This window comes from Leopardus geoffroyi, chromosome X (genome assembly GCF_018350155.1).
Source record: "Leopardus geoffroyi isolate Oge1 chromosome X, O.geoffroyi_Oge1_pat1.0, whole genome shotgun sequence".
Lineage (NCBI taxonomy): Eukaryota > Metazoa > Chordata > Mammalia > Carnivora > Felidae > Leopardus > Leopardus geoffroyi.
Window position 1 is genome coordinate 63,181,892 of NC_059343.1, and position 21,446 is coordinate 63,203,337.

At 35.8% G+C, this 21,446-nt stretch overlaps 1 protein-coding gene across 12 annotated transcripts in view; it reads right to left on the reverse strand.

Moving 5' to 3' along the window:
• ATRX (ATRX chromatin remodeler) overlaps positions 1–21,446 on the reverse strand; it is a 303,341-nt gene that overhangs the window by 85,600 nt on the left and 196,295 nt on the right. For all 12 annotated transcript variants that reach the window (XR_006710928.1, XM_045471900.1, XM_045471902.1 and 9 more), the window contains 5 exons: positions 20,185–20,360; positions 18,661–18,778; positions 7,791–7,921; positions 7,187–7,275; positions 6,886–7,058 (listed from right to left, as the gene is read on the reverse strand). Coding sequence is in view for 11 of the 12 variants with exons in the window: in XM_045471900.1 (XP_045327856.1) it covers positions 6,886–7,058; positions 7,187–7,275; positions 7,791–7,921; positions 18,661–18,778; positions 20,185–20,360 (687 nt within the window). In the remaining variant the exon portion in view is untranslated. The remainder of the gene's footprint in view (positions 1–6,885; positions 7,059–7,186; positions 7,276–7,790; positions 7,922–18,660; positions 18,779–20,184; positions 20,361–21,446) is intronic.

Consider the following 21,446-nt stretch of genomic DNA (forward strand, 5'->3'; position numbering starts at 1 on the left):
GGAACTCCAAGCACACTCCACGCTGTAAGCCCGGAGCCCGACAGGGGGCTTGAACTCACGAACCCTGCGATCATGACCTGAACCGAGATGAACAGTAGGAGGCTTAACCAACTGAGCCACTGAGTTGCCAAGAAAGTAATTATTTTTGTAAAAAGCTACACAATACCTATTGTATGTGTCTATACACTATGATCTACTCAGCCTTATTTGGAGTAATCTAGATCTAAATTACAAAAATATGAGATAGAGGAAAAGCATGAATGGGGAAAGGGCAGAAAGAGAGGGAGGGAGAGAATCCCAAGCAGACTGTGCCCTGTCAGCACAGAGTCTGATGCTGGGCTTGAACTCATGAACTGTGAGATCATGACCTGACCTTAAACGAAGAGTTGGATGCTTAACCAACTGAGACACCCAGGTACCCCCCAAAATAGATTTTTATCATCAATTTGTTCTGGAAAATATTTCTAATAAACTATACATGTACACAGCTGAAGAAAATATAAGATACATCTACATATGAATGACTTCTATTTGACTGTACACACCTAAAATGTAAAGACCTTAGACAAGCAGTCAAAATTTGTCATTTGGGACTCACAACCTTCCCTATCTGCTTTTAAGTTCATGACATATAGTCAGCCACCTACTCTCTGCCCCAATTCCTTCCAACCATTTTTATATGATGACATATATGGGAAACAATACTATTTACATAGCAACCCAGAGAAAATGGAAGAAGTTGCTCATTTCTAGAGGTGACCCAGCTACCTCAGTACCCACTTGTACTTGTAAGTGACAAAGGGATCAGTACCTCAGCATACTTTTATTTAACCCATTTATAGCACAGGATGAGCATACCCATACCAATTAGTCTACTCTCCCTCTTCTCCTAACCATAAGTTACAAAAAAATTTCAACAATAGTATTTTAAGAAAATCATTCCTAGGACCACATAAATTTTAAGCTATTTATTTACAATTATGAGACAACTGAGGAGAAATTTAAATGAAAAAGAGCTTCTTAATAAATTCAATTACAACTATTCCTTTACTATTCTTAGAAAAGTATTCTTTAAATCTAACTGGAAGATGAACAGTGACAATAAACTGCCTTCATGGGACAACAGCAGAGAAGAATAAAGAGGAAAATTTTATAATTTAATTCTACTATTCCTCTGATTTATAAGAGAAGTAAACAAGGGTCTGGGTAGGCTAAAATCTATTCCAAAGAGGTACTGAAGACAGAAATGCTTTATATTTTTTTAAGGTTTTATTTTAACTCCAGTTGGTTAACATACAGTGTAATATCCATTTCAGGTGTACAATATAGGGTTTCATCACTTTGATAAAACACCCACTGCTCATAATAAGTGCCCTCTTTAATCCCCATCATCTATTTAACCCATTCCCCCCACTCACCTCCCTACGGTAACCATCATTCTCAGAATGACTTATTTCGCTTAGCATAATACACTCTAGTTATACCCATGTCATTTCAAAAGGCTAGATTTCACACTTTTTTATGGATGAGTAATATTCCATTGTGTATACATATACACACACATACACACACACCACCTCTTATTTATCCATTTATCTGTTAATGGACACTTGGGCTGCTTCCATAATTTGGCTATTTTACATAATGCTTCCATACACATAGGGTGTATGTACCCCCTGTGAACTACTTTTTTTGTATTTTTTGGTTAAATACCCAGTAATGCAATTGTTAGATCATAGAGTAGTTCCATTTTTCACATTCTGAGGAACATCCATACTGTTTCCCAGAGTGGCTGCGCCAGTTTGACTTCTCACCAACAGCGTACAAGTATTCCATTTTCTCCACATCCTCAGCAGCACCTGTTGTTTCATGTGATGCTGATTTTAGCCATTCTGACAGTTATAAGGTGATATCTCATTGTAGTTATGATTTGCATTTCCCTGATGGTAAGTGATGATAAGCATCTTCTCAGGTGTCCACTGACCATCTGTATATGTTCTTTGGAAAAATGTCTGTTCATGTCGGCTGCCCATTTTTTAATTGGATTATTCATTTTGGGGGTATTGAGTTTTAGAAGTTCTTTATACATTTTGGATACTAACCCTTGATCAGATATGTCATTTGCAAATATCTTCTCCCATTCCAAAGGCTGTCTTTTAGTTTTGTTGATGATATCCTTTGCTGTGCAGATTTTTATTTTGATGAAGTCTCAATAGTTTATTTTTACTTTTGTTTCCTTTGCCTCAGGAAACATACCTAGAAAGAACTTGCTACAGCCAATGCCAGAAGACTTACTGCCTGTGTTCTCTTCTAGAATTTTTATGATTTCAGGTCTCACAGTTATGTCTTTGATCCATTTTGAATTTATGTTTCTGTATGGAGTAATAAAGTGGTCCCGCTTAATTCTTTTGCATTTTGCTATCCAGTTTTCCCAACACTGTTTGTTGAAGAGACAATGTTCTTCCCGTTAGATATTCTTTCCTGCTTTGTCAAGGATTAACTGACCATGTAGTTATGGATTCCTTCCTGGGTTTTCTATTCTGAACACATTTATCTATGTGTCTTTTTGCACCAACACCATAATATTTTGACGAATACAGCTTTGTAATATAACTTCAAATGAGGAATTGTGATGCCTCCAGCTTTCCTTTCTTTATCAAGGATTCTTTGGCTATTTGGGATCTTTAGTGGTTCCATACAAATTTTAAGATTCTTTGTTCTAGCTCTGTGAAAAAATGCTTTTGGTATTTTGATAGGGATGACATGAAATGTGTAGATTGCTTTAGGTACCATAAACGTTTTGACAATATTTGTTCTTCCAATTCATGAGCGTGAAATGTCTTTCCATTTCCCTGTGTCCTCTTCAATGTCTTTCATCTGGATTTCATACTTTGAAGAGTATAAGTCTTTCACCTTCTTGGTTGACTTTGTTCCCAGGAATCTTCTTGCACTTGGTAAAATTGTAAATGAGTCTGAGTCCTTAATTTCTGTTTCTTCTTCTTCATTATTGGTGTATAGAAATGCAACAGACTTCTGTACATTGATTTTGTATCCTGCCACTTTACTGAATTTAAAAGTTACAGAAATTTTGTGGACTCTTTCAGGTTTTCTATATAGAGTATCATGGCATCTGGAAATAGTAAAATTTTGACTCCTTCCTTGCCGATTTGGATGCATTTTCTTTCTTTTTGTTGTCTATTTGCTGTGGGTAGGACTTCCAGTAATATGCTAAATAACAATGGTGAGAATGGATATTCCTGTCTTGATCCTGACCACAGAGGAAAAACTCTCAGTTTTTCCCCACTAGTGATGATATTAGCTGTGGTTTTTTCATATATGGCCTTTATTCTGTAGAGGTATGTTCCCTTTAAATCTACTTTATTGAAGGTTTTCATCATGAATGGATGCTGTACTGTGTCAAATGCATTTTCTGCATCTACTGAAATGACCATATGGTTCTTTATCCTTTCTTTTATTAATGTGGATTGATTTGTGAATGCTGAACCACCCTTGCACCCCAGGAAGTCATCTGGCCCTGGACTTCTGTTTGCTGGAAAAATTTTGATTACTGATTCAATTTCCTTGGAGGTTATCAATCAGTTCTAGTTTCCTATTTCCTCCTGTTTCAGTTTTGGTAATTTACATGTTTTTAGGAATTTATCCATTTCTTCCAGATTGCCCAATTTATTGGCATATAGTTTTTCATAATATAATCTTATAATTGTATTTCTGTGGTGTTATGATCTCTCTTCTCTCATTTGTGATTCTATTTATTTGGGTCCTTTCTCTTTTCTTTTTGATAAGTCTGGCTAGGGGTTTACCAATTTTATTAATTTTTTTCAACAAGCCAGCCCCTTCTTTCATTGATCTATTTAGTGGGGTGTTTTTGTTTTGTCATCTGTATCATTTATTTCAGCTCTAATCTTTATTATTATACTTCTTCTGCTGGCTCAGCCTTCATTCGTTATTCTTTTTTTTTTTTTTTTTTTTTAAGCTCCTTTAGGTTTAAGGTTAGGTTGTGTATTTGAGATATTTCTTGCTTCTTGAGGTAGGCCTACATTGCCATATACCTTTTTCTTCTGACTGCTTTTACTGCATCACAAAGGCTTTGGACCACCGTGTTCCCATTTCATTTGTTTCCATGTATTTTTTAATTTATTCTTTACTTTCCTGGTTGACCCATTCATTCTTTAGTTAGATGTTCTTTAGCCTTCATGTATTTGTGGTCTTTCCAAATTTCTTCTTGTGGATGTCTTCTAGTTTCATAGCATTGTAGTCATAAAATATATATCATATAATCTCTATCTTTTTGCACCTGTTAAGGCATCATTTGTAACCTAGCATGTGATTTATTCTGGAGAATGTTCCAGGTGTACTTAAGAAGAATGTGTATACTGCTGCTTTAAGATTCAGTGTTCTCAATATATCTGATAAGTCCATCTGGTCCAGTGTGTCCTTCAAAGTCATTGTTTCCTTGTTAATTTTCTGTTTAGATGATCTGTCCATTAATGTAAGTGGGGTATTAAAGTCCACTACTCTTACTATATTATTATCAATTAATTCCTTTGTATTTGTTACTGTTTTATATTATTATGTTAATTTGACAGAGACAGAGTGCGAGGGGGTGAGAGGGTCAGAGGGAAAGAGAGAGAATCTTAAGCAGGCTCCATGCTCAGCACAGAGTCCAATGTATGGCTTGATCCCACAACCCATCAGGACCTGAGCCAAAATCAAGAGTCAGATGCTCAACCAACTGAACCACCCAGGTGTCCCGTTAACTGTTTATATATTTGAGTGTTCCAAGTTGGGGGCATAAATATTTATAATTGTTAAATCTTCTTATTGGACAGACCCCTTTATTATGATATAATGCCCTTTCATCTCTTGTTATAGTTTTTGGTTAAAAGCTAGCTTGTCTGAAATAAGCATGGCTACTCTGGCTTTCCTTTGATGTCCACTTGCAAGATAAATGTTTCTCCATCCTCACTTTCAATCTGCAGGTGTCTTTAGGTCTAAAATAGTCTCTTGTAGGCAGCATGTAGATGGGTCTTGGTTTTTTATCCATTCTGACACCCTAAGTCTTTTGATTGGAACACTTAGTCCATTTACATTCAGAGTAATTACTGACAAATATGAATTTAGTACCATTTTATTACTTGTTTTGCCAATGTTTCTGAAGATTTTCTCTGTTCCTTTCTATTCTCTGTCAATTTTGGTCTTTCTTTCCCAAAGTGTCCCCTTCACATTTCTTGCAGGGCTAGTTTAATGGTCATGAACTCCTTTAGTTTTTGTTTGTCTGGGAAACTATTTCTCTCCTATTCTGAATGACAGCCTTACTGGATACAATATTCATGGCTGCAGATTTCTCCAACTCAACACTCTGAATATATCACACCCCTCTCTTTTGGCCTGCCAAGTTTGTTTAGAAATCTCCGGCTAGCCTTATGGATTTTCCCTTGTAAGTTAAAGACTTCTTTTGTCTTGCTGTTCTTAAGATGTTTTTATCACTATATTTTGCAAATTTACTTAGAATATATCTTGGTGTTGGCCTGCTTTTACTGGTTTTGAAGGGAGTTCTCTGTGCCTCCTGGATCTGGATTTCTGTTTACTTCCCAACATTAAGGAAGTCTTCAGCTATTATTTCCTCAAATACTTTTTCTTCCCCCTATTCCCTGAAGAATGAAATGTTTATTAAGGAATCACCAAATTAGTTCAGCTGCAGCCCAAAACCCAGCCATGCTTGTTTGAACTCAAGGTCATTTACCTAGGTGGCACCTATCTCTCTTCCCTTTACAGCAAACTGCTTTGCTACATGATTCTCAAGTGACAACTATTTAGAGCTATTTACACTGTTCTGTCTTTAGATATTTGCTATTTCAAATATTCAGATTTTTAGTCCCAGCTTTGGAATTCCTAGACACCCAGTCAGGCAACACTAGGATATATGGGGCCTTAACACTAACCCTACAAATCAAGATATAGGTCAAAGCAACTTTAGCCAGTAGAAAATTCAAAGATGTTCAGTTGTGGGACACCTGGGTGGCTCAGTTGGTTAAGCGTCCGACTGCGGCTCAGGTCATGATCTCACAGATCAGGAGTTTGAGCCCCCGTCAGGCTCTGTGCTGACAGCCCAGACTCTGGAGTCTGATTTGGATCCTGTCTCCCTCTCTCTCTGCTCCTCCCCCATTCATGCTGTCTTCCCCCCACCAAAAAATAAATAAACATTAAATAAATAAACTTCAAAAGACATTCAGTTGTATGTACACTCATGCACAAGAGAAAAAGAGAAAGAGAAAGCAAAAGAGGTGATAAGCTGTACATGACACAGGGAAAATTTAAAGTATACAACTATAGATTATGAAGAATTACAAAGGAAAAAGCCTAAACTATTAACACTACTTTCACTGTACAGAGTTAATTACAACCATGCTTGATTATAAGCAATGTTTCTAGTCATTTATATATAGTTAAGTGAAAATACCATGGTGGTTCTGAAATTAGATGTGTCTAGGTCTGAGTCTCACTTGTACCAATCATTTATAAAAATAAAAATTATCAACAGCATTGCAAGTCTACTCAAGAATTAAGTTAGCTAATGCATGGAGCGAAAACAATACAGCAATCAGTTTATATACATATACATAAACACTAGTTTTTCTTTCTTCCTTTCCTCTTAAATACCAGAGAGAGCACAATGACTTGCTTATAATTAAACATTCACCAGATACTTGTTATTATGTGACCTGATTATTCTAGATGCTTACAAGTTGAGGAAAGATATTCCTTTGAGCAAAAGAGTAAGGATAATTAATAACTGAGAAAACCATGGCCATGATATTTTCTAAATCAATGTTCCATGATAAAGGCAACATTCATTAGACTCACTTTCTTCCAGCTTTAACGAAACTGAGGGATTGCTTCCCGTTTCATCCACATTTCCATCACCACCCCCTCGAGATCTTGAATTCCAGACTTTAATCACTTCAACATCATTGTCACTGCCACTTCCACTTGAGCTACTATCTTTTTTTCCTTTTTTACCCTTTGTTTTCTTCTTTCTAAAAAAGGAATAAATTTAAACTGTTAGGAAAGCATAGTAAAGACACAAATGCCAATTATGAGAGGACAATCAGCAATTAGGGATTTTAAATGTGTTAACACAGGACACAAAAAGTATTCAATTTACTTTGTATAATCATCGGAGCTTAAACTCATGGAAGTTTCATCGGAATCTGAAGCTATAAATTCATCCATACTGTCTTCATCAAAGTATCCCTAGAGGAAAAAAATGATGAATATTTTAATAGTTTATTTCAACTTCTATTGAAAATTATAATGATATTTATTTTATCTAAGGATAAATTAATTTTCATGGGACAAGAAAGAGCTAAGGAACTATCATAGATTAGAAAAAATAAAGGAGACAGGATAGATATGCTTACTAAATACAATGTGAGGTCTTGGATTGAATCATGGAAAAGAAAAAGGACATAAATACAAAACTGATGAAATCCAATTAAAGTCTGTTGTTTAGTTAATAGTATAGACTCAATGTTAATTTCTTAATTTTGGTCATTTTACCATGGTTATGCAAGATGTTAAGAATAACATTTAATACTCCTTCCATAATCATAATGCATTCTAACATACAGAAATTAACTAGAAATAAAGTTGAATTACTGTACCACAAAGCAAAAGAAAATTCAAATACACAGTAAGTTTATATAGTTCAACATTTTTCCTAAAGTTATTATGCTTCCAACAGATACCTTTAAGGTTACCTGATTTACCTTATTTTCTTTGCTAATGTAGTCCAGCTGCAAACACCAAGGATGAGTCCAGATTCTACTTAACATCTGAAAATCCTGGAAAAGTTTTGCACCTGCCTTTCCTCTTCCACCTTCACTGCTATTACCTACACCTGATCAATTAAAAAAAGCAGTTAATGTTGAGACATAAGAATTCTCTATGTTGGGAGAGGTGGGCAGAGATGGGTTAAAGAGATGATGGGGATTAAGAAGGGTACTTGTCATGATGAGCACAGGGTGATGTATGGAAGTATTGAATCATTACATTGTACACCTGAAACAAAATTTACACTACATGTTAAAAAACTTGAATTTAAATAAAAACTTAAAAAAACTCTTGTTTTAGACAAAGCCTTTCTGTATCCAATCTTTTGACAATTCTTTCCAAATATTCTTACACAAAGAAATGTACTCCTAAAAATTATGTTTTTCATATTAAAAACATTAAATTTCTTCTGCCCAGAGTAATTTCAACAAAATCACATTTTTCTATGAAAGTGAAATAAAAATGAAATGAATGCACATTTCACTAATATGACAAAATTAACAAGGGAGTAAGATGCAAAACAAAGCCGATTAAAGACAAAAAGCATTTAAACAATAACATATTTTTCTGTCCAGTTTCGAAAGATGCAAATTCACCAGTAATTAGTAAATCTTGCCTCCACTCATGGCAAGAGAAAATTTAATCGTATGAAACACTAAATCTGGTACTGATTATTCTGTCTTATAAGAGGTATTTCTACTAAGTATGATAGAAATCACTCTATGAAAATGAAGTTATCTAATTTCTTGATATACAACTTTCACAGCATTCCCTTATAATTTTTTCATTTCCATAATGTAAGTGATACTGTTTCACATTTGACTTTAGTGTGTCTCCTCTATTTATTACTTTTTAAGTACAGCTAAAAAGATATTATGTTGATCTTTTCAAAGAACCAAGTTTCGGTTTCAATGATCTCTATTTTTTTTCCTCCTTTATATTTATTTATGCTCTAGTCTGTATTCTTTCCTTCTTTTTACTTGCTTTGGGTTTAGTTTGCTCTTAGTTTCTTAAGGTAAAAGGTTAGATTATAAATTTGAGATCTTTATTCTTTTTAAATTATAGGCATTTACAGTTGTAATTATCCCTCTTTAAGCATGCTTTACTTGCATCCCATATTCAAGAACCTTGTGTTTTTGTTTTCATCTGTTTCTAAATATTTTTTAATTTCCCTTGTGATTTTTTCTTTGGTTTATTGGCTATTCGGGGCTGTGTTATTTAGATACAATTGTGAATGTTCTAACTTTCCTTTTGTTAATGTTTACTAATTTCATTGCCATGCGGTTAAAAAAATATTGTGTGATTTCATCCTTTTATATTAATTGAAACTATTTTAAAGTCTAAAATATGGTCTATCTTGGAGAATGTTCCATGTGTACTTGAGAGGACTGTGTACTCTGCTGCAGCTAGATGGAGTGTTCTACAGATATCTGTTAAAGTCTAGTTGGTTTATAGTGCTTTCCAAGTCTTGTATTTCCTTGTTGATCTTCTACCCAGCTGTTCTATCACTGAATGCCTTATGGGTCTTTAAATTAATGTAAAGGAAAGAGGGATTAAAAAAAAAGGTAATCGAAACTATATCATTTTATTCTCCAACAAAGACTTAAAAGCCTATTTTTGTTTTGTGGGGGAAAAATTACTCTTGCAAATAACATAAATATCGTCTATTATAGAGAAATTTTATACGACTTTTTTAGGCCTAAGACAGAAAAAGGGAGAAATTAATTTTTTTAATGTTTATTTCTTTTTTTTTTTTTTTAATTTTTTTTCCACGTTTTTATTTATTTTTGGGACAGAGAGAGACAGAGCATGAACAGGGGAGGGGCAGAGAGAGAGGGAGACACAGGATCAGAAACAGGCTCCAGGCTCTGAGCCGTCAGCCCAGAGCCTGACGCGGGGCTCGAACTCACAAACTGTGAGATCATGACCTGGCTGAAGTCAGACGCTTAACCGACTGCGCCACCCAGGCGCCCCAATGTTTATTTCTTTTTAAGAGAGAAAGAGGGAGAGAGAGAGCAAGCAAGGGAGGGGCAGAGAGAGGGGGAGACACAGAATCTGAAACAAGCTCCAGGCTCTGAGCTGTCAGCACAGAGCCCAACATGGGGCTCGAACTCTGAACTGAGAGATCATGACCTGAGCTGAAGTCGGACCCTTAACCAACTGAGCCACCCAGGTCCCCCAAAAGGGAGAAAATTTTTAAAGGGAAAAAACTTCTACCGAAAAAGGGAAAAAAAGTTTCTTCTATCTACACTACTGACTTATATTAGCATTGATATTCTTTGTGGGGAATGCGAACCACATAAAAAACATATGCTAATAAGGTAGCCAAATAAACATCCACAAAAAATGTTGTCTACTCAAAAAAAGTACTATCATTATTGAATCATTCTATCTTTAAAAAAATTTTTTTGACTTCCAAATGACTTTATTTGGAAAACTTGCCAAAAAAGGTTAGGTGAATACATAATGAATTAAGCAGGGCAATCTGTTATTCAACCTCATTTACATCCATGGTTTTTACATGAGATGTTATCATGGGGTCTGAGGTAAACTAATAATGGTCTCCCAAATATATCTACATTGCAAACCTAGGCACCCATGAGTTATTCCTTACGAAAAAGGAACTTTGCAGATTCAATCAAGATACAGGGCCTAAAGTAAAGAAGACCATCCTAGTTGATCCAGGAGCGTTCAATACAACCACAATAGTTCTTATAAGAGGCATCCAAAAGTGAGAGTCGGAGAAGGTGATGTGATAACATAAGCACAGATTGGAGTGATACACTTTCAATATGGAGAATACAGAGAGCCACCAGAAGCTAAAAAAAACAAGGAAACATTTTCCCTCCCTAGAACATCCAGAAGGAACCAGCCCTGCTGACTTTAGTCCAATGACACTAACCTTGGACCTCCAACCTCCAGAACCATGAGCTGTGTTCTAAGCCATCAACTTGATGGTAGTTTTCTGCAGCAGCAAGAGGAAACCAATACAGCATCCTAGTGAAATGTTTATCAAACCCAGTGCACATAAGAATTACTTGGGCAATTTGTTGTACAGATCCTTAAATTCTATTCCTATAAATTCTGATTTCCTAAATCTGTGATGAGGCACAGAAATCTAAACTTTCTAAGAAGTTTCTCAACTTTGCACTGCAAATTAGGGTACAAGTCAAAAGAAGAATGGTTGGGGAAAACTCACTGCTTCAATTAGTATCCTAGGGCTGCCGTAGTAAATCACTACAAACCCAAAATTTTAACACAACAGAAATATATTCCTTCACAGCTTGGGAAATCATAAGTCCAAAACCTGTCCTGAGTCAAAATCAGAGTCCACGGAGCCACACACATTCACTCTGGGAGCTCCAGGTGAGGATTTGTTCCTTGCCTCCTCAAGGCAATTCCCTGACTTGTAGCCACATCAATCTTTGCCTCTATGGTCACCATGTTGCCTCTTCTGTGTAGATCAAATCTCCCTGAGCATCTCTCCCAAAAGACACCTGCAATTGGAATTAGGGCCCATTTGGATACTCCAGGACAATCTCCTCATCTCAAGATCCTTAGTTTAATCACCTCTGCAAAAATCCCTTTTCTTATAAAGTAACACAGGTTCCAGAAACTAGGTAAGATTTGACCTCTCCAGGTGGCCATCATTCAGCCTACCCCATTACCTTAAGTGTCCTTCAAGGTTATTCAAGGATGAAGACAGTATAGAGCTGAAGTAAACTTTCCAAAAATACAAGACTAAAAGCTTTTGATTCTTTACAAATTACAATTCTCCTTTTGATTCTTTACAAATTACAATTATACTATTAAAACCCAGTCTCAATGGAGTATTCTGATGATCAATTAGCTATAATAAACAGGGAACTGGAGATGATCATAATAAAATACCAGGGACTATATAAATAAATTTTATACAGTTTCCCCAAGTCCTGAAAATCATTTCAAATCATTTTCCACATAAATGATTAAAAAGGGTTGGGAGTAGTTTGGCCACTAAGAATTTAGAAACACCTTTCAGGATTTCTACATTGCTTTATCACAAAATCCTTACTAATAAAATAATTCCTTTGTACCATTCTCAGAAATCTGATTTTCTCACCTCCAATGTTCCTTCAGTTAACCGTTAAGAATCAAGGCCATTTATAGCATAACAAAGCTTTATGAAAGTCTAAAACCCAAGCAATAACAAACTACCAAGAGGTGCCCAGAAGAATTCTACATATAATGAACAATAAGTGAAAAAAGAGTATCTCGTGGATATTAGTTACTCCACTGCCTCAATACTTCAACACAGGCCTTAAAATGCTGACTTTAAGGAAATGGCTGTTACGCCTGTTCAAGTCTAAATTTAAATCTTATAGTCATACCACATTCTAATTAGCCACACAGTATAGAAATCTCACAAAAAAACTACCACCCTTGAACTACCATGCAAAGTCCACTAAAACTGGTTAACATTCTTTGGGGTATGCATATTTTATTTCCTAGAAAGTAGAAGAAAGAAAGGAGCAACATTTTAAATACTATAGAGTTCCCAGCTCATATCATCAAATAGCCCATCATTAGCCCAAATTCCTACTAACTTTCAAGTTAAGGGTGCTTCACAAAAACAGACACTCAGATCAATGGAACAGAACAGAGAACCCAGAAATGGACCTACAAATGTAAGGCCAACTAATCTTTGACAAAGCAGGATAGCCAATGGAATAATGACTGTCTCTTCAGCAAGTGGTGCTAGGAAAACTGGACAGCGACATGCAGAAGAATTAACCTGGACCACTTTCTTACACCATACACAAAAATAAACGCAAAATGGATGAAAGACCTAAGACATAAAACCCTAAGACAGGAAGCCATCAAAATCCTCGAGGAGAAAGCAGACAAAAAACTCTTTGATCTTGGCTGCAGCAACTTCTTACTCAACACGTCTCCGGAGGCAAGGGAAACAAAACCAAAAATGAACTACTGGGACCTCATCAAAATAAAAAGCTTCTGCACAGCCAAGGAAACAATCAGCAAAACTAAAAGGGAACCAACAGAATGGGAGAAGATATTTGCAAATGACATATCAGATAAAGGGCTAGTATCCAAAATCTATAAAGAACTTATCAAACTCAACACTCAAAAAACAAATAATCCAGTGAAGAAATGGGCGAAAGACATGAATAGACACTTCTCCCCAAGAAGACATCCAGATGGCCAACCGATACATGAAAAAAATGTTCAACATCACTCATCATCAGGGAAATACAAATCAAAACCACAATGAGATACTCCTTTACACCTGTCAGAATGGCTAACATTAACAACTCAGGCAACAACAGATGTTGGTGAGGATGTGGATAAAGAGGATCTCTTTTGCATTGTTGGTGGGAATGCAAGCTGGTGCAGCCACTCTGGAAAACAGTATGGAGGTTCCTCAAAAAATTAAAAATAGAACTACCCTACGACCCAGAAATTGCACTACTAGGCATTTATCCAAAGGATACAGGTGGGCTGTTTCAAAGGGACATATGCACCCCAATGTTTATAGCGGCACTATCAACAATAGCCAAAGTATGGAAAGAGCCCAAATGTCCATCGACAGATGAATGGATAAAGAAGTTGTAGTATATACATACAATGGAGTATAACTTGGCAATCAAAAAGAATGAAATCTTGCCATTTGCAACTACGTGGATGGAACTAGAGGGTATTATGCTAAGCGAAATTAGTCAGAGAAAGACAAATATCATATGACTTCACTCATATGAGGACTTTCAGAGACAAAACAGATGAACGTAAGGGAAGGGAAACAAAAGTAATATAAAAACAGGGAGGGGGACAAAACATAAGAGACTCTTAAATATGGAGAACAAACAGAGGGTTACTGGAGGGGTTGTGGGAGGGGGGATGGGCTAAATGGGTAAGGGGCTTAAGGAATCTACTCCTGAAATCATTGTTGCAATATATGCTAACTAATTTGGATGCAAATTTTAAATAAATAAATAAATAAATAAATAAAGTTAACGGTGCTTCAGCACAAATTATAATATCAAGGGATTTCAGACTAATAATATCCCCAGACCCCTAGCAGGAAAAAAAAAAACAAAAACAGCAAATCCTTTCTGGACTAACCAACCTTTATCCTGGGCCTCAAAGAATTCCCACATGTTAATAACCCCAAGGGATACTAGGAACTTATGGTCAAAAGTACTTAAACACACATGGAAACAAGGCAGCATGCTTGAACTGACAGAAATGAGAGAGATGAAAGAGATCTATAAGGATTTCAGAAACTGGAATAATCAGACTTAGACTATAACTGTTTACTATGTTTAAAGAAATTTTTAAAGACGGGGCGCCTGGGTGGTAACAGTCGGTTAAGCGTCCAACTCTTGGTTTTGGCTTAGGTCATGATCTCAGGATTCGTGAGTAGGAGCCCCATGTCGGGCTCTGCACTGCTGGTGCAGAGTCTACTTGGTATTCTTGCTCTCTCCCTCTCTTTCTGTCCCTCCTGTGCTGTCTCTCACTCTCTCCCTCTCAAAATAAATAAACTTAAAAAAAAGATATGTTAAAGACAATCTTGAAAGTACATGTAAGGCACAGGAAATCATAAAGAACGAACAATTAATTAGCTGGAAGATAACTGAATAAAACTTTTGTGGATAAAAAGTAAGCCACTGAGTTTTTTTTAAGTTTTATTCAGATATAGTTCACATACAATTTACCACTACAATTCATTAGTGTATTCACAGAGTTGTGCAACCATCACCAAAATCCAGTTTTTTTTTTTTTCCAACGTTTATTTTATTTTTGGGACAGAGAGAGACAGAGCATGAACGGGGGAGGGGCAGAGAGAGAGGGAGACACAGAATCGGAAACAGGCTCCAGGCTCCGAGTCATCAGCCCAGAGCCTGACGCGGGGCTGGAACTCACGGACCGCAAGATCGTGACCTGGCTGAAGTCGGACGCTTAACCGACTGCGCCACCCAGGCGCCTCTCAAAATCCAGTTTTTAAAACATTTTCATCACCCTCAGAAGAAACCCTGCACCCCTAAGCCATTATCCCCCAATTTCCTTTTTTCTCCCACATCCCTAGGAAACCACTAATCTACTTTGTCTCTACATATTTGCCTACTCTGGACGTTTCATGTGAATGGAATCATACAACATGTGGTCATTTGTGACTGGCTTCTTTTACTTAAGCATATGTTTTCAAGGTTGATCTGTGTTGTAGCATGAATCTGCATTTTCTTCCTTTTCATGCTGAGTAATGTTCTATGATATGCATGTACCAAATCTGTTTATCCCTTCACCAGTTGATGGACATGTTCTAGCTCTTAACTATTAGGAATAATGATGCTGTGAATATTGGTGTATAGATCTTTTGTGTGCACAAGTGTTTTCCTTTCTATTGAGTATACATCTAGACATGTAATTGCTGGGTTATATGGTGACTGTATACTGAACCTTTGAAGGACTGCCAAATTGTGTTCCACATAAGTTGTACCATTTGACATTCCAGACCAGCAACACACAGAGTTCCAATTCCTCCACATCCTTACCACTTGCTGTTTTTTAATTTCTTGGATTATAACCATCCTAGTAATAAAATTTATCTCACTGTGGTTTTGATTTACATTTCCCTGATAGCTTGTTATGCTGAACATCATTTAGAGCAGTGGATCTCAAGCTGAGGGTACATGAAATCATCTGTAGGGCTTATAAAAATGTAAGTGCCTGAGCCCTACTCCAGATGCACTTAATCAGTCTCTAAAGGATGACACTTGGACCCATGCAATTTTAGACACAAAGCATATTACTGTTTTCCATTTATAAGAGTACAATTCAGTGGCATTAAGTATAATCACAATGTTGTGCAACCATCACCACTCTCCATTTCTAAAACCTTTTCATCATCCTAGAAAGAAATTCTGTACCCATTAAAAATAACTCTGTATTTCCTTCTCCCCCAAATGCTGGTAACTACTACTCTCTGCCTCTATGAGTCTGACTACTCTAGGTACATCTAAGTGGAATCAACAGTATTTGTCCTTTTGTGCCTAGTTTATTCTTTGGGGCTCATTAATATTGTAATGTGTCAACATTTCCTTTTTTAAAAATTTATTAATTTTGAAAGAGAGAGAGCGAGCATGCATGGGAGGGGCAGAGTGTGTGTGTGTGTGTATGAGAGAGAGAGAGAGAGAGAGAGAGAGAGAGAGAGAGAGAGAGAGAGAGAATACCAAGCAGGCTCTACACTGTCAGCACAGAGTCCCATGCAGGGCTCAAAACTCACAAACCGTGAGATCATGACCTGAGCTAAAACCAAGAGTCAGACATTTAACCAAATGAGCCACCAGGCACCCCAGCATTTCTTTTCTTTTTAAGACTGAATATCCCATTGTGTGTGTGTGTGCGTGTACATAAAGGAAAATTAAGAGGGCTTTAATTTCTTTGAAATTCATTAAAAGTCAGTCTTACGACTTTAATTCTGTAAATATTAAATCTATTATAAGTTATCACTACTAAAATTAACACCAAACTATTGCTGGTATAAAAAGCAAAATTTAAATGAACTTCTTAAAACCAAGTACAATCGAAAAAGAGTCAAATATAGAAACAAAAGAAATTTTGGAATGTGTAACAGAAAAATACCAAACATTGTAAATACAAGTGAGAGAGATGGGTGATAGGTTTCTAGTAAGAATCAAGATACCTTTAATAGAACCCATGTGGCCTTTTATGGACATTTTTCTCAAAGGGACTATTAAGTCAGGTTATTCTACTTTAAGGAAAAGAAAACATCACATTTAGTAGGGTGGAACCCCAGACCTTTTCACAATTAAAATATTCATGGCACCAGATGAGAATTTAACAATCATACTTTTCAGAGTTTGAAGCTTTTAATAATTAGTACTTTAGATATTTACTATCAATTAAAGCCACAAAGAATAAAGCCCCCTTAATTCTTAAATATTGCATTACCCTCAAAAGAGTACATTTTAAGGTCTATATATGAGCCATTAACATTTGCTATTGGTTATTAAAGACAACTGATTCTCTGATACTTGGAAACACAGTAGCTGGCATTTTCTCTAAGATAAAACAAAATTTTAAATGGAAAAAAAAAAGTAAATTAAATGACCAAATTTACTACCTGTTATTACTCAGATATAAATGAAAGGTAAGTCTGGATATCCCTCTCTAAGTACATAGTAGCTCTCTCATTGGAATAAGATTTGGTTAATTATGTCTTCAATTTTTGTCATTCAAAACACAATGGTACAATAAACCTAACAGTTTCTGACTGATATACAAATGAAAATGTGTGCCTTCCAGAAGTGATTTTCAGGACGCCTGGGTGGCTCAGTCGGTTAAGTGTCCGATTTCAGCTCAGGTCATCATCTTGTTGTCTGTGAGTTCGAGCCCTGTGTTGGGGCTCTGTGCTAACAGCTCAGAGCCTGGATCCTGCTTCGGATTCTGTGTCTCCTTCTCTCTCTGCCCCCCCACCCCTCACTCATGCTCTGACTCTGTCTCTCAAAAATGAATAAATGTTAAATTCAGCAAAAAAGCACTTCTGTAAAACACTAACATTCAAATCCTATTTTCCCCAAAGCAAAATAATGCTTGAGGACCATCATTATTCTGTTCTCTAAAATGCCCTGCTGTTAAAAAATTAAAATAAAATAAAATGCACTGCTAATATGAAGAGTATCCCTTTACTGATACAAAGCATCATTTTAATATGTGTGTACATACTTCCACCTTCTATTATTTTTTTGATCAATTATTTTATTTATTTTTTTTATGGTTTTTTTTTTAATTTTTTTTTCAACGTTTTATTTTATTTTTGGGACAGAGAGAGACAGAGCATGAACGGGGGAGGGGCAGAGAGAGAGGGAGACACAGAATCTGAAACAGGCTCCAGGCTCTGAGCCATCAGCCCAGAGCCCGACGTGGGGCTCGAACTCACGGGACCGCGAGATCGTGACCTGGCTGAAGTCGGTCGCTTAACCGACTGCGCCACCCAGGCGCCCCTGATCAATTATTTTATTCACAATGGCTAATGGGTACTTTCTAACCTGTATCGCCTAAATAAACCTAACATATCACTTGGTGAAAGTTACCAGAATGAAGTGACTAAGAAATAAGAAATCTCACTTCAGACCAGAGGCTAGGTTTTGCTCTGTGAACAGTGACAACCCTGGGCACACAGTCATGGACACACACACAGACACATGAGCTTACTGATGATAACATTAATACCTATCCATTGTAATTTTTAATAGCCCATAGAAAAGAATAAGAAGTATTCTTATCTAAAAGATCCTCATAATGAAACCACCAAAAAACCAAAAAACCAAAAACAATTTCTGTCAAGCATTTTCGTGTATTTTAGGCATTTGTGTATATTTTTATTATAATGTTGGGAGCATAATATATGTCCTGCCTTGCATTTTGCTTTTTTTTGCCTTTTATTATTGTGGTTCAATTTTTTAAATAATACACTGGACTTTTATATATTTTCTCTTACATTACTCACTAATAATTTTCCTGAAATAAAGCTCATTACAAGCTAAGAGCATTATTCAATATACTGTGTATGTTTTTTTCACCAGTTTGCTCCTTAGTTTATTTTGAAAAATTAGTGTTTTTTAAATTAGAAATAATTTGTGTTTTACAAAATAATCATACCCATGTTATTCAAATGCACAATTGAAAAAAAAAAACAAATGACATGGTAAAATTACTAAAACAACATCCTTCAGAAAAAGAATGTCTTTAGAGAAAATATAAAAATAAACTAAGCATATTTGTTACCTGTTAAGTGATCTAAGTAGTACTGATAGAGCTTGCACTGAATAGGAGTCATTCTCACAGCTAACACATATTCATGTTTTGGAGGCAAGAACTTTGTTAACGCTGTATAATCTTTCCTCTGTAATTAACAAGAAAGATAATGAAAATTAGTTAACCTAAATATATGAAAGGAATTGACTGTTCAAAGAATTATCATTGCTTGCAACTAAAAGATATGCATCAACAGGTACCAAACATACAAGAAAGTATTTTCTTAAACATATTTACCCTCTTTAATCACACAATGATCATCATATGAATGTAATTATTATATTTCATATGACTATACAATATGATGTATTGGTAATAAGAGACTGCAACACACCAGCCAGGTTTTAAATTGAAGTGGTCATATTACCAACCAAGTAATTTATGTTTTCAAATGGTCTCCTCTATATAGAAAAAAGAAAGAAAAAACGTGGGAAGGGGATATAGTAGGCAGTGTTAAGAAAAAGACTTGCTTTAATCATACACTAAAAACAATGAATCAAAGTCTGATGCAGTCTGGGTTGTCCTTCGGGTAAGATGTGCCAATATACCAGAGAATAACACATAACTTTAGGGGAACTGTTTACCCACTTGAGAAAGCAAGCCATGTATAAACACCCTTGAAACCATTTAATTATAAGAACAAGAAATAACAAACACGAATGTGCTAGATACAAATGACTACTAAACCAGGAAAACATTGCCTAGGTAGCAGCAGCAATACAGAAACAGAGGAGTTGCTAGTACCTGTGGCTAACCTGAACAAACAGAACGACTGCCTTATATGATGGTAGAATATCCAGCCAGGAAAAAAAAAAAAAAAGAATATCCAGCCAGAAGCACAGTCTATCTCTAAAGATTTGTTACATCTTTGTGGCTATGATTAATATCTAGTGTCTGAAGAAAATGCGCGGATCTTAAGATCTACTAACTGCAGGCTCAAACTCTATATACTTATTCACTCACCAATAGAGGCTCACTAAATATCTGTATATAAACAGTATTAACTAACCCATTCAGGTTATTTTATTATTTCATATTAATAAAACTGTTTCTTCAGGATTTTGTTAAAAATGACCCTCTCACAATTCATAATTGCATTTCCTACAAATATTTCAAATAAGTGAGGTTCAAGCCACTATACTATAAAATTAAGGTGAGCATAGGAATTTCTTAATCATAATAGCTGTGTTTCTTTTACATACTCCCTATCTTAAAGATGAGAAATCTAAACATTAACATATTAAAATATGAAGCTATACACTTGGCAAATGAATTAATCAAGTATGCTCTAAACCTCACAATGTAACTCTTTTTTGAAAGTTCAATGTTTCAAAAACTTTTGAAGACAATGCTAGGAGATTTAACTATAAAACTATATATTGAAAAAAGAGGAAAGAAAACATAAAACAAAGTTTAAATTCAGAAAACATTTGGGATTGTAATCTAACAAAGCAACGATATTTTATTATATGGAACATATTTGTATATTTGTACCTGAACACATCCAGCTAACATCTCATAGAGAATGTGAGCACGCTTTTTCATCACTCTGACATCTACCATGGTAGAATCTGCACACTGACCATTTTGGATTGGATTTATAAATCGATTCCTGAACTCCTTAATGGATCCCAGCAAATTTTCCTTGATAAAGTTAACCATGCAATGATCTAAGAGAGAAGACATTAGTTCACTAACGACAATAATAGCTAAAAGGGACTCAGATAAACTTTCTGATAAAATGTTCATGTCAAAAACACATGCCATGGAAGCATTAGAATTAAGCTACAAAGAACAAACAGTAAACTGAGTATAGACTAAACATTGGTTATAAGTCAGTTCTGGAACTGGATTTCCAAACCAGATGAGAAATTCAAATAAAACCATCACTATATTCTAGATATGAATGTTTATTTATTTATTTATTTATTTTAATTTTTTTTTCAACGTTTATTTATTTATTTTTGGGACAGAGACAGAGCATGAACGGGGGAGGGGCAGAGAGAGAGGGAGACACAGAATCGGAAACAGGCTCCAGGCTCTGAGCCATCAGCCCAGAGCCTGACGCGGGGCTCGAACTCACGGACTGCGAGATCGTGACCTGGCTGAAGTCGGACGCTTAACCGACTGCGCCACCCAGGCGCCCCTAGATATGAATGTTTAAAAAAAAATACCTAAGAACATTTTATTCTACTTCCCTGTTCTTTATAATAGATATGGAGTAGGAAACAAGTATTCTGTAATTCTAACCATGATTTTATGGACAGCAAGGGTATCTAGTGAAAAAACATATATATTGAATCAAAATAATAATAAGCCACTATATCAAATTTTGTATTAACTGTTCTAGTTCCAGAAGCTCTTAATAGAGTTATCAGCTGTCCTATACAATATAAGATCACAATGTGAAATAGCATTTTTTCATCATTTCAATATAAATTAGCAGTTATTACATCAAAATTGATATTTACAGGATACAAAGGACTCTCTTAGAAAATTCTAAGAATATATAATTAAATATTAAAAGTAAGACAGAACATATTCTCATTATAGCATAGCCCTTAAAAAGTCATGAATAATATGGGTGCCTGGGTGGCTCAGTCGGTTCAGCATCTGACTTTGGCTCAGGTCATGAGTTGGAGTCCCACATTGTGTGAGCACAAGCCCTGCTTCAGGTGCCACGAGCCCCACTTCTCTCTCTCTGCCCCTCGATCACTGTGTCATCTCTCTCTCAAAAAAAAAAAAAACTAAACTAA